At 42.7% G+C, this 12,757-nt stretch overlaps 1 protein-coding gene across 1 annotated transcript; it reads left to right on the plus strand.

Moving 5' to 3' along the window:
- The first annotated feature begins 8,289 nt into the window (after positions 1 to 8,289).
- Positions 8,290 to 12,549, plus strand: LOC139456161 (mucin-2-like). Its single transcript, XM_071237716.1, has 3 exons — positions 8,290 to 8,313; positions 10,880 to 11,636; positions 11,693 to 12,549. The coding sequence occupies exons 1-3, from the start codon at positions 8,290 to 8,292 to the stop codon at positions 12,547 to 12,549; spliced, it is 1,638 nt and encodes a 545-aa protein (XP_071093817.1).
- The last annotated feature ends 208 nt before the right edge of the window (positions 12,550 to 12,757 follow it).

The raw sequence follows: 12,757 nt of genomic DNA on the forward strand, positions 1-12,757 counted from the left end.
TGGGGTATTGTGCTGACAAACCTAGAAACATAATCGTAATCGCGTATTCGAACCCAGTTTTATCAGTTTCTGACACGCCTAAGGTCTGCACCTATGCACCTATGAGCAACCCCACATCATAATAAATGATAACATTATCTTCTTTTTTTTGCATTTTTATCCGCATTGTCACTAATGTTATATCACCCCCATCTTTTTCAGCCACGCATTAATGTATACATACTTTGAAATACTCATTTGACAATGTACAATTATTCAACAATGATTACGCTAAGGTACAGCTTCAACAGATTAGCTAACCACAATCTAGCCCTCTTCAACAACTCATCTTAACCCCAAGGACAAATACAACCGTCTGGATTCTCTCGATCACTCTATCCCTTACATAGCCTCGGGGAACGTGCCCTGTGTATGAAATGTATCTGTTAATCCCTATAGTACCCGACGGTCAGTCACACAGAAATAGTTGTCCCTGTCCCTCTCTCAAATCCAACCCCACCCTGACCTACCCTGGTACCCACAGAGTCTATCCCCAAGCACCCATTGCCTACATGGACAGATCCCCGACTCCCTTCCGCCCTATCGTACAATCTCTCTCGCTCTTCTTCCTGCTATTCAGGCAATCGCTTACAAAAAAAATCAGAAAAAATGGAATATTCCGGTCCTTTCAAAAGGTCAAAAGTAAAAGAAAATTAAAGGCCTCTTTATTGTTTATTGCTATCAAAGAGTGTCATTATTCCAACTGAAAATTGCAAATTCCATGTTCAAAACGTCCAAAATGCAATTCGACTTTATGTAAAAGTGGTACTTTAATGCAGATCCTCCAGAAGATGTTTGAAGTGGGATTACATTACAGTATTGCATGATTTGATCGCTGACATGTCGGAAACTGGGTTTCATTCCATGATCCAACAATCCAAGACTCTACTTTTTTTTCCTTTTAAATTCCTTTTGATTTTTAGAAGTCCTCAAACTTACGATAATTAATACAAATTCAGAATGTCGTTCTCAGAAATGTAAAATACGCAATACTGAAATAAATCATTTGATGAAAGTATTTTCTTTAAATCTTACTTTTGAATGAAACAATTTCATCACATAACCACAGGTATATTCAACAATGGGCGGCATCAATTCCTCGGCAACATTTATCCGTTTCGCTTCGTTTGAAGTTGAGATAAATTTGAATTCAGACTTCGATTGAATAACACCAGTAACACCTGGCACAATAGCGCTTGTCTTTCTGATTTCAAATTGGAATTTATTGAAAATATTATGTAAGAAACACTTGACCGGATAACATTTTATCAATTTGTTTGACAACAAATCATTCCACACAAACCGGAAGAGCATTTTGAAATTCAGTGACCCTTAACAAACGGTTCCAACAAAATCCTAAATTTCAAATCAATCAATGCCCTTTTACTATTCATTATTTCCTCAAAAATGACCACTTCATGTTGGTTGTATTGACCACTCCAATGACCACCATAGGGTTAGAGCACAGTTCACGACGGTCGCGACACGAAGACCAAAGGCTCTCGTTGTTGGTTCAAACCCGACACTAGAAAAAGCGATTGCTATGTTCTTTTCACTGCTTAACGTTTGTCCAGCACACCCGGAACAAAGGCCCTTTAATTCGGGTAGATAGGTCGAGAAATATCTTGACCCCTCGGTGACTTATTGGTCAAAGGACAAGGGCCAATGTGACCCGACGCACGTTTTTTGCACGCTTTGTGTGGTCAAGTCGCCCCGGACATTGGTCAAAAAGCGATAAAGCCCTAACGGTCACTCGGTGGTCAAGCAAAACATTGATAAAGAGATAAGTGTCGTGCAGTTCATTTCAATTGATACTTGTGTCAGATTTTGATGAACTTTCCATGCCAAATAACAATAAAAGGATCTTGATATCAGACTGACATTTTTATGTCTCTATTCTTGATCAGTAAAACACATAGCACAACACATACACATAGCTGCGTTTCAGAAGGATTAACGATAATCCCAACAAGCATCTGGATTATTAGCTTTCTCAGACATGGTTTCCTGGGCATAAACGTGGGTGCCATTATGTATACCTGATTTACTGAGACTTAACACAAGATCTCGTGGCCTGATATTGCCATTTTGCATTGAGACCTTTATGTGCCTTAAGTTAATTATAACGTAATGACAACACGTTTTATGAATACCAATATATCTTGGTTATTTTTCTTCAATGTCGCATCTTTCACCTTTATCAAGCAACCGTCAGCCATACAACATCTGTATGTTGCTTGAAAATCTGATATAATTATTAAATATCGTTAAAAAAGATGTCTTTTAAATTCTAATTAAGCGTATCCGAACAACATCTCCGGAAATAAGTTTATCATAAAAAAATGGATGTCTGACTAATATAAGAATTGACTGTTTCTACAGGTTAGCCCCGAAACTAAATAAGGTAGTCAGTGGTGTCATTTGGGCAGTAAGGGTAATTACACAATGTAAGACGTTTACAATGGGGGAAACATCGACATAAAAATACGCAAAGAAAAGAAAGAGATCTTGTCTTACTCCGTGGTTCTATGAGCAACATTCGCATATAACTTAAAATCCAACAATATCCCTCATGGAACATATTTTGAGATTTCTTGTCAACGGTTGTATTTCTAATGACCAGCATACCCCATGAAAAAACACGTGATGGACGTTTGACCGACTGACCATTCGGCCCAATTACAAGGTACTAGAAACCGCACCAGCGATTAAGGCACGCTTTATGCCTCTGGACATAAAATTATTTTCAAGAAGTTAACCATTTGGAACTGACAGGTCATCGCTGCACTAAATTATGCCCAGGAAAGACGGGTAGTTGAAAATGTGGAATCAGCCATCCGGAAAAGGATCAAAAACGTTCTTTCGGAAACCCCCGAGAGCTTGATTATTACCGGAATTGCATTCCAGATTAAAACGAAATGACACTTGACATATTTAATCACCCTCGTGGCCTTTGGAATGCGGGTGATGGGTCAAGAAGACAACTCACACGTTTTCGGATGAGTGCGAAGCATTGATTCAAACACGGAGAATAATGTATGCTACCTTATCGTTGTCGGTGAAATATAACACAAAATGCGGGTACGTTTAAAGTTCAACGAAAGTATCTTTGACATTTTTTACAAAATTCATTTAACATGTGATAACTTTTCATAACAACAGACGGTCCCTACTTTCTATCTCAAGGATGATATGTGTATTAACATAACAGCCTTCTGAAGCAGATATCCTCCTTAACTTTGATAGGGATGTTCTGAGTGACTATTTCGATGTGTTTAGGGATGTTGTCATCATTGTACGAAACATATATTTTGATCATGTCATGAAGTGACAAAACCATTTTTACAATCATAAGAAAGGATTCCAAATATGTCATATGCTCGTGTTAATGTATCACTATCAATAAGTGATGACACCACGTGTTCGCGAGAATGTGGAGTTTCCTACCCAACCGGTGACATCCGTCACCAACACACGCAAAGACAAGTCAAGTGTTCATGGTACAAGTCAAGAGAAGAAAATTTGGATATGTCCTCAGCATGTCTACTATGAAGCTTAACGAAGGCCTTGAATGTTGTAATCCTGATAAAACAACCTTTAAGCAAGAGTCGAATCGCGATCTTTGAAATCTTCTTTGGAAGGACATGCGCGATTGTACCCCAAACGTTGTAAATTGTAGCTGCATCAGCAGCAATAGTCCTCGCCATATTACGATATAACTCATGACTATACATCCAGCTTCATTTGAAGTATAAATAAAGTAAAAGTAACATATCCTTACATTGTTGTCCTCGGTGTCCCATAAACGTTTCGCACTTCCCTACCAACAGTTGTGTAGCATATTCGTCAGCACAAACTGATTTTCCATTGTAGATGACCCTTCTTAAAGACGCCAAAATGTCTAAATATTTCGTCATCGAGAAATTCACAATAACATTACCGTGTTCAGTAAAATGACTAACAATGACCTTTTATGAACCCCTGAAAGTAATTACCTAATCACGATTCTGTTCCTGAGCCTATAAGAATCTGCCAACATCTTCCTCGTTACATAACCGGTGGCGTGAAGTCTCGCGTTATATCATTATACTTGCTGTTTTTATGTTATTTATTTTTAAATCATTTTAATTTCAAACATGGCTTTTCTTGTTTAGTGTCAGAATACAATATAGAATCTCAGTTCGGGCTAATCTTCTCACATCAAAAGGCACATTAAAACCCATACTGACACATATACCAAGACCCCTGTCATTTTGCACAACATAAGGTGTTTGATATGACCTGTTATTATTTTTATTTGGTTAATGTTGTGAATATTTAATATCAGTTGTAGTTTAAAATATTATGACACATTCCACAGTTTCCTGTTTAAATAACAATACAATACAGTATGATATAATGTTCATCCTAATCTTCTCATCAAAGGCACATAAAACCTAACACAGACACACATCACAATATCAGTGCCTCCCGCAGTGCTCACTGAAGCAAGCACATAGTCGAAATGTACACGTGTGTGGCGACCTGGTCACATGCCTACTGACATATCTTGACCTACGGCTAGCCGATGGTCATTAAGAAGAGGCGGGGGTAGGTTAACTTGACCCCAGCACGCTTGCATCTTCATAATTCCCCGACCGTGCAGGGCATTTTTTGTCATCATCAAAGCCAACAAGAAATAGAGACATCTGCCCGCTGACCTTTTCATGACCAGAAAAAATAACCCCTTGAAAATACAATAGTAGTAGGATCGTGGTTATGGGGGCCTGTGGTTCATATGATTGACTCACTAAGCGGGTCGTACTTGAGACATGGATATTTAGTACTGGTCGTAGACAAACGGAGCTGTAGAATGTATGAATTATGATCCATAACTTGCTGATTTGTGCGCGGCTATCATGGTCATTTGTCTTGACGACAATGGAAGAGTGTTTTGATAACGGATTAATTATAATAATGAATTTTGATACCCATGATCAGTGATTTATGTTCGGGAAGTTTCGTAGCAATCAAATGGTCTGCGTGTATAGTCCAGACTTCTAGTAGGTAATTACATGCCCATGAAATGTTCCTTTTTAGCACTATAAACAATTGATTTTTGTATTTGAATGATGATGAATCAAGGCCTTAAAGGTCATGGGTCGTACACATATTTCACATTGGTTCTACAAACTGCAGTAGCAAGTCTGTCCTACTCCTATTGTTATCCGTGGTAGAAGAGTGCTCCGTCGGCGTGAATTAGTGCCCAACAAGTCAATCACTGCTTTGCCTGATCCAGAACCGATTATTTACAGTTCGCAGTGACATAGCTGGAATAGTACTCGCTGTGGTGGAAAACAACATTCACTCACTCACTCACCTACTTAACTTAACTTTCTGTAATTAAGATACAGTCGATCTAGGGCGGCTACTGTGTTTTCAGTTAAATTAAGCAAGGGTTTCAGAAACGTCCAAGTGAAAAGATGTTGTCTAATGATGAGTCTGCTCAATTCCATGTTCTGGCGCCTAATAAATGTCTCACGTGATTTTCAGACATTGTCTCTTGGTAGTTAGCTACTGTTATAGTCATGTCGAAAAGAAACATTTTGTGATCAGAAAAGCATTGTTTGAATGAACTGTTTCTAAACATTGCGGAGATTATATGAATACCTCTTTGATCTAAGTGTATAATTATGAATATGTTTGAAAAAATAAAATGCGTAATTGTATTGTAATGTCAGAAACGGATTTGCGGCGACTATATTTGATAAGCATGTCTGCCATGCATTGACACAGCGTTGTGATATTCTAAACGAAAGCGAAATAAGAATTAATACACATAACCGTTTTGAATATGTGACAAGCTAAATATACTCGTATATCATGTCCAGATCAGTTCCTCTCTTATCTTCTGTTTGAGAAAGATTGATACATGACCTTTCCCCAGACCAGACACGTCTTACCGGATGCTATAAACAACTTCATTATGCCGGTCACTTCATCAAACCACTGACTTGTCTACCCTCAATGGGATAGCCATTGCAATGTTTATTTCCAGTGAAAGATTTAAGTTTGTTTTGGTGAATTACACGTCTTAAGCCTCCGACACTGACAATCCCAAACGACCTTTTGACCCTCTCGACACCAAATTCTCATTTTTCTAAAGAATTTTGCTTTCATCAAGCTTCAAATAATCCCATTTAACCCTAGCGTTCTCCCCCCGCTGCAGTGCCTCCCCCCTTTGTCTGAATGATCCAAGCGCCAATATAACAATAACCGAATGGTAAGCTCAAAGCTCTTCTACCGGAGGCCCCGCAATTTATTGTCATCTCAGCCGGGAACTTTTCCATTCTTTAAAAGCATAATTTTCAAGAAGATAGCGTTGATAACTTGCCTATTGGGGGTGCTAGGAGTCGAACAATAGACAACCGCATTACGACATAGGGTGTTCTCGACCGTAAGGAGCGAAACCCTAAATTCCCTCATTCCAAACTTAGCAGGGCGAAATCCCCAATTCGACCTATTGTTATCATTCACGTTTTGGCCGTACCCCCAGCATGGCTCTATTGGAATTGAAAAGAATAAACCACGGTCACGATCAAGATTTGATTTAGCATGCACAGTGATTGTTGAAAAGCCATCCTTTCAAGTGCCGTGGTCGCGTTAGTGGATGACGTATAGGTGCTGGGTGGTTTGCCTCCACAATGTATAGCCTGTGACGTCTTCCATGTCGTCAAGTAGTGTTGGTCGTAATCCGGTCTGTATCCGCGACGCTATTGTCGTTATCGTTTCCGACAAGTAAGACAATGCGCAGGTGTGACATTTAGTGCCAGAAACACCGAACTGACCACTTGTGTACTGTTGGATCTTGAATAACACAATAGAAACGTCTAATTCCCACCGTCACCCGGGGAATATTTACGACATGCAATTAGTTTAACACCCAGATCCAACATTACATTTTCGAGTACACGTCTTTTTCTCATTCGTATGAAGATCCAAATTGACATATTATATAATTATCCGGGGCTGTGGTGTTCTGCCCATACCCCTACCATACCCTACTTTAACCCCTGTCCACTATTACCCCCACAATTACCTCTCCCAGTGAGTCCCCATCCACTCCTATGCCTACCTCCGAAAAGATTCCCCAACCCATATTTCAGACCATGTCCCCTTACCATGTTACCCCACCTTCCATAGAACCAGTAGCCCTTCTGATCTCTCTACCAGATCCCTTCACATGTGCTCCTAACCATCCTTGTATATTATCCCTGCTACCCCTATTGGCTTTATATCTACCTTGGACAGCCTCCGTGATCTAGTGGTAGAGCGTCCGCCTGGAGAGTGGGAGGTACGGGGTTCGATCCCCAGCCGCGTCATACCAAAAGAAGTTAAAAGATGGTACTTGTTGTTACCCTCTCTGGCGCTCGGCATTAAGGGGCTAAAACAAGGACTGGTCGGCTCGGAGTCAGTATACAGTGTCTGAGTGGGGTATTCATGTTAAACTGCGGCATGGTATCTCAGGGGGCTAGCACTCACTATAGATCGGCATCAGTCCCGAATAGTACAAGCGGCCACATACACATGCACGTTGCTACATAAGAGCAATAATCTTGGACGCGACGTTACACCTCATTACACCTTATCCCCTCCTTACCTTACCATACCCCCTGCCTTCCCTACCTTACCCCCAACCTACCTTACCGTACTCCCTACACAACACTACCTTAGCCCTGCCTCTTCTACACCTACCTCCCCTGTCTTCTTTACCCTGCCGCTTGCCCCCCCCCCCCCCCCCCCCCCCACCCCCGCCCTCTCTCCTCCTACTATGCACCTACCTTCCCTACCATACCCCATGCCCACACCTCCCTACCCCCTTCGACCCACCCAACCATCTTTCGTACTGCTATCGTACCTCCTGCACACGATGTCCATCCACTAAGGCTCTACCTCAACCTTACCCCTAAGCCCACCCCACTGAGTACTACCCTACATCATCCCAGCCTCTATCCCCTACCACCCCTCATATAAATTATAATTTGAAACAATGCCCTGCTCATAGTCACTGATATAATAACAAGGCCGTTTTTTAATATAGGAGTCCCGAAGTTAATTTGATTTAATAACAAACTCAACAAGCGCACCTTAAGGAAACTATAACAACTGGATATTAACTATTAAATGAAACTAACATCGTAAAATGGCATTGTTGACAATACCAATGGGGTTTTTAATGTCCACGACCCCATGTCAACATGCTTGCGCAACATGACTGTACGGGATATCCCCTCGGTCAGTGAAGCTATATTTGCTCCAATTTTCATAATCAGGAACTGCTGAAAATAAAACACTTCCGTAGTCAGCGTAATCATCACTTTCATTGTAGGTCTTATAACCCATGGAGCTCGTTTGAAACAATCCATGTTTTTTTAACACCGGAACTTCTTTATAACATTACTGATTACAACCAATAGATAAGGACGTTTTATTGCAGCGAGAAATCCCTTAATTGGCCTTGATTACGGCATTGTGTAATAACTTTTATCTGATCTCTTCCCCAACCGTTACACAGGCTATCCATCGTTAATATAACCGTATCGACTTAGACGCAATTATTTGGCAATAAAACCACAAGCCTTTGTAAATAATTTGTTTAGAAGTCGCATAACGATTGTGGTTGCAAGATTGAACTGATGTGCGAAAGTGCGACATGGCACGTCCATTGTTAATCCCATGCAGATGTACCGGTCCGTCAAGTCGAAGAGAATCCAGGTCGACACAGTCAGGACACTGTGCCAGAACAGGCCAGTCTTTGACTCATCGGTGTCTCTAAACTGAACTTTTTAATTGTTAAATTTGTTTTACGCCGTAAACAAGGAGTCAGTGGCGATAGGATTATGTCAAGAAAAGTTTGACAGTACACCAAGTAATTTAAGATCAAACCATAGGGAACAATAACAAGTTTCGTAGAGCACACATTACACCTTTCTGGGTACGAAATCCTGTTTGACGAAGCTATGTAGATTTCGTATGTATTTCATTACAAATAACAAGCATGAAGAAAATTATGAATAAAAGCAGCAAAACACTTTCCATAATCGTAAGAAATCTCTGCTGAAGTATGTCCTTTGTACGCTTCCAGCTATATCAGAAGCATGCGATTTTTAGTGATATATTTGATAGTGATGATACCATTTTATCATGGATCAAAGGTACTGAAACGTAAGATGTCATTCTTCAAAAGCAACGTTGACACACTTCTTGATTTACCATTTAAATGTTTTGTTATAGTTTATTATTAAGAAAGATTAAGCATATCAAATTATCATATTCCTTTAGAGTGTTTTAAATTGTTTGGAACGTCTGTTATTTGCTTAAATGTACATTGTTTTATCTTTAAGAACATCTGCAAACTAAACATAATCAACGAACTGTTCCTGATGAAGAAGGGGTTCAAATGATAACTGATGTGGGCGTGGTCAGAGACCGACACTGCTTCTGTATCAAGTCGTGTCATCACCAGAAAATCTCAGAATTACAAGAGAGCTTAAAACGATGTAACCTAGCATCCGGTCCCTTCAAGGCTCTTGAAAATCGTAACAGAAAATATCCCATTTCTTGAACAGACCATCCTTGGCCAGGTACAGTATGATTGTATCTCCTGCAATAACAAGATGATTATAGCTTGTCCCAAATCTGACCAGCTGTCCCAGTGTCCGAGCGCTCCGGCCACCGCAGCTTTAGACCCCCTGTTCTATTATCTAATCACTGGCCCATTCTAACCGCGTGTATTCTAACTCCAGAAAATGACCATTCAGTCCAGGCGGTCAATTTGCGATGAATTATGGAGTGTTAGTAATGACCAGTGGTCAACGTAATGATCACATACGACCGCCTGCTGACTATCCAATCATCGCCCAATAATGACCGGTAACGATCGAGTGATTGTGACCCCTCGCAGGTTTTGATTGGTTAAGTGATTGCAGACTCGCAGTTACGGCGATGGGTGATAGCTATTGGGTGACAGAGATACGCGGTGCTGATTAATGATTCAAACAACATGGATCCTTGTCTAGAGATTTACAGATCTGATTTCAGATGATTTATAGGCGCTTTGAAACAGGTTTTCCAACCGGATTTGTGTCAGGAATTTTATGTTACTTTGGAGAGACTTTGTACTCAATCGGAAGATAAAAAAGTTTGGCATTGTTTGTTCACAGTTTTTTTTATTCGTCATCATTATTAATATTCATGAAATCATTTTACTTTTGCGATCAAAATAACAGTTTTGGAAAACGTTTAATTTTGTTATAGCATTCTTCTTTACGCCAATTCCCTACTGATTATAATTTAATGTAATCTGAATTTCAAAAAGTATTGAACACGTGAAAGAACAGTCCAATTTCATGCGTTATTGTCCTTCTACTAATGCCACTGCTGGTCATCCATGTTCTTTTTTATGTGACGCAACAACAGAATGAAATCTTCGGGTACGTTGTAGCAGATTCGAAGTTGATATAGACGTACTCATTCAACAATGGGCTTGACCCACCACACACCTGTTGTAACTAACACCCCTTCCTTTGACACCAATAATAAATCTGTCTTTAGAATTCAATCAGAACTGCCAGTGTAACTCAATCTACCCTTCTGACCGTCAGTGTCATCAGGAATTATAAAAAGTACTTTTAACCACCCATCCACACCGACACTACAACAAGTACCAACCTATAACACATTCTTACATCTAACAACCACCTCTTCCCTACCCTCTCACACACACACACACACACACACACACACACACACACACACACACACACACACACACTCCACACGCACCCTTCCTCAACTACAGCCACCAACCCTGTCACCACCCAACCAGCCCACACCAACAATACTACAGCCACCAGCCCACACCACCACTACTACAGCCATCAACCCTGTCACCACCCCACCAGCCCACACCACCACTACTACAGCCATCAACCCTGTCACCACCCCACCAGCCCACACCACCACTACTACAGCCATCAACCCTGTCACCACCCCAACAGCCCACACCACCACTACTACAGCCATCAACCCTGTCACCACCCCAACAGCCCACACCACCACTACTACAGACATCAACCCTGTCACCGCCCCAACAGCCCACACCACCACTACTACAGCCATCAACCCTGTCACCACCCCAACAGCCCACACCACCACTACTACAGCCATCAACCCTGTCACCACCCCACCAGCCCACACCACCACTACTACAGCCATCAACCCTGTCACCGCCCCAACAGCCCACACCACCACTACTACAGCCATCAACCCTGTCACCACCCCAACAGCCCACACCACCACTACTACAGCCATCAACCCTGTCACCACCCTACCAGCCCACACCACCACTACTACAGCCACCAACCCTGTCACCACCCCACCAGCCACACAACCACTACTACAGCCATCAACCCTGTCACCACCCCACCAGCCCACACCACCACTACTACAGCCACCAACCCTGTCACCACCCCACCAGCCCACACCACCACTACTACAGCCATCAACCCTGTCACCACCCCACCAGCCACACAACCACTACTACAGCCATCAACCCTGTCACCACCCCACCAGCCCACACCACCACTACTACAGCCATCAACCCTGTTACCAGCCCACACCACCACTACTACAGCCATCAACCCTATCACCACCCCACCAGCCCACACCACCACTACTACAGCCATCAACCCTGTCACCACCCCACCAGCCCACACCACCACTACTACAGCCATCAACCCTGTCACCACCCCACCAGCCCACACCACCACTACTACAGCAATCAACCCTGTCACCACCCCACCAGCCCACACCACCACTACTACAGCCATCAACCCTGTCACCACCCTACCAGCCCACACCACCACTACTACAGCCATCAACCCTGTCACCACCCCACCAGCCCACACCACCACTACTACAGCCACCAACCCTGTCACCACCCCACCAGCCCACACCACCACTACTACAGCCATCAACCCTGTCACCACCCCACCAGCCCACACCACCACTACTTCAGCCATCAACCCTGTCACCACCCCACCAGCCCACACCACCACTACTACAGCCATCAACCCTGTCACCACCCTACCAGCCCACACCACCACTACTACAGCCATCAACCCTGTCACCACCCCACCAGCCCACACCACCACTACTACAGCCACCAACCCTGTCACCACCCCACCAGCCCACACCACCAGTACTACAGCCATCAACCCTGTCACCACCCCACCAGCCCACACCACCACTACTACAGCCATCAACCCTGTCACCACCCCAACAGCCCACACCACCACTACTACAGCCACAAACTCAACCAACACGCCACTATTCCAGAAACCAACCAGAACCGCATGCACTGCCTCTCTGATCACCACCAACCACCAGTCATGCCTTTCAAACCATCTAGATTCACAAAGCAGTATAACGCCCAGCGTCCATCCACGTGGTAAGAGCCGACTGAATTAGTATGATTACAATGTATGTTCTGGCTCACTGTATGTTAATGTGACCTACGTGTATCGTGCTCATGCGATCACCCAATGGTTGCCTTGTCCAGACTCGATGACGTACAGGCCGCCGCGATAAAGCTGTCATGTTGCTGACTGTATCCATCCACTCAAGTCTGACTTTCCCACAAACTAATCTCCCAATCTTACCCAAATCACTCTACTAC

The sequence above is a fragment of the Haliotis cracherodii genome, unplaced genomic scaffold (genome assembly GCF_022045235.1).
Source record: "Haliotis cracherodii isolate W230 unplaced genomic scaffold, xgHalCrac1.p SCAF_1, whole genome shotgun sequence".
In the NCBI taxonomy this organism is placed as follows: domain Eukaryota; kingdom Metazoa; phylum Mollusca; class Gastropoda; order Lepetellida; family Haliotidae; genus Haliotis; species Haliotis cracherodii.

Coding starts and splice junctions, on each gene's coding strand:
- LOC139456161 (XM_071237716.1), top strand. CDS start 8,290: ATGACTGTACGGGATATCCCCTCG. Junction 8,314..10,879: donor CTGTACGGGATATCCCCTCG/GTCAGTGAAGCT, acceptor CCTCAACTACAG/CCACCAACCCTGTCACCACC. Junction 11,637..11,692: donor CTACTACAGCCATCAACCCT/GTCACCACCCCA, acceptor CCCTGTTACCAG/CCCACACCACCACTACTACA.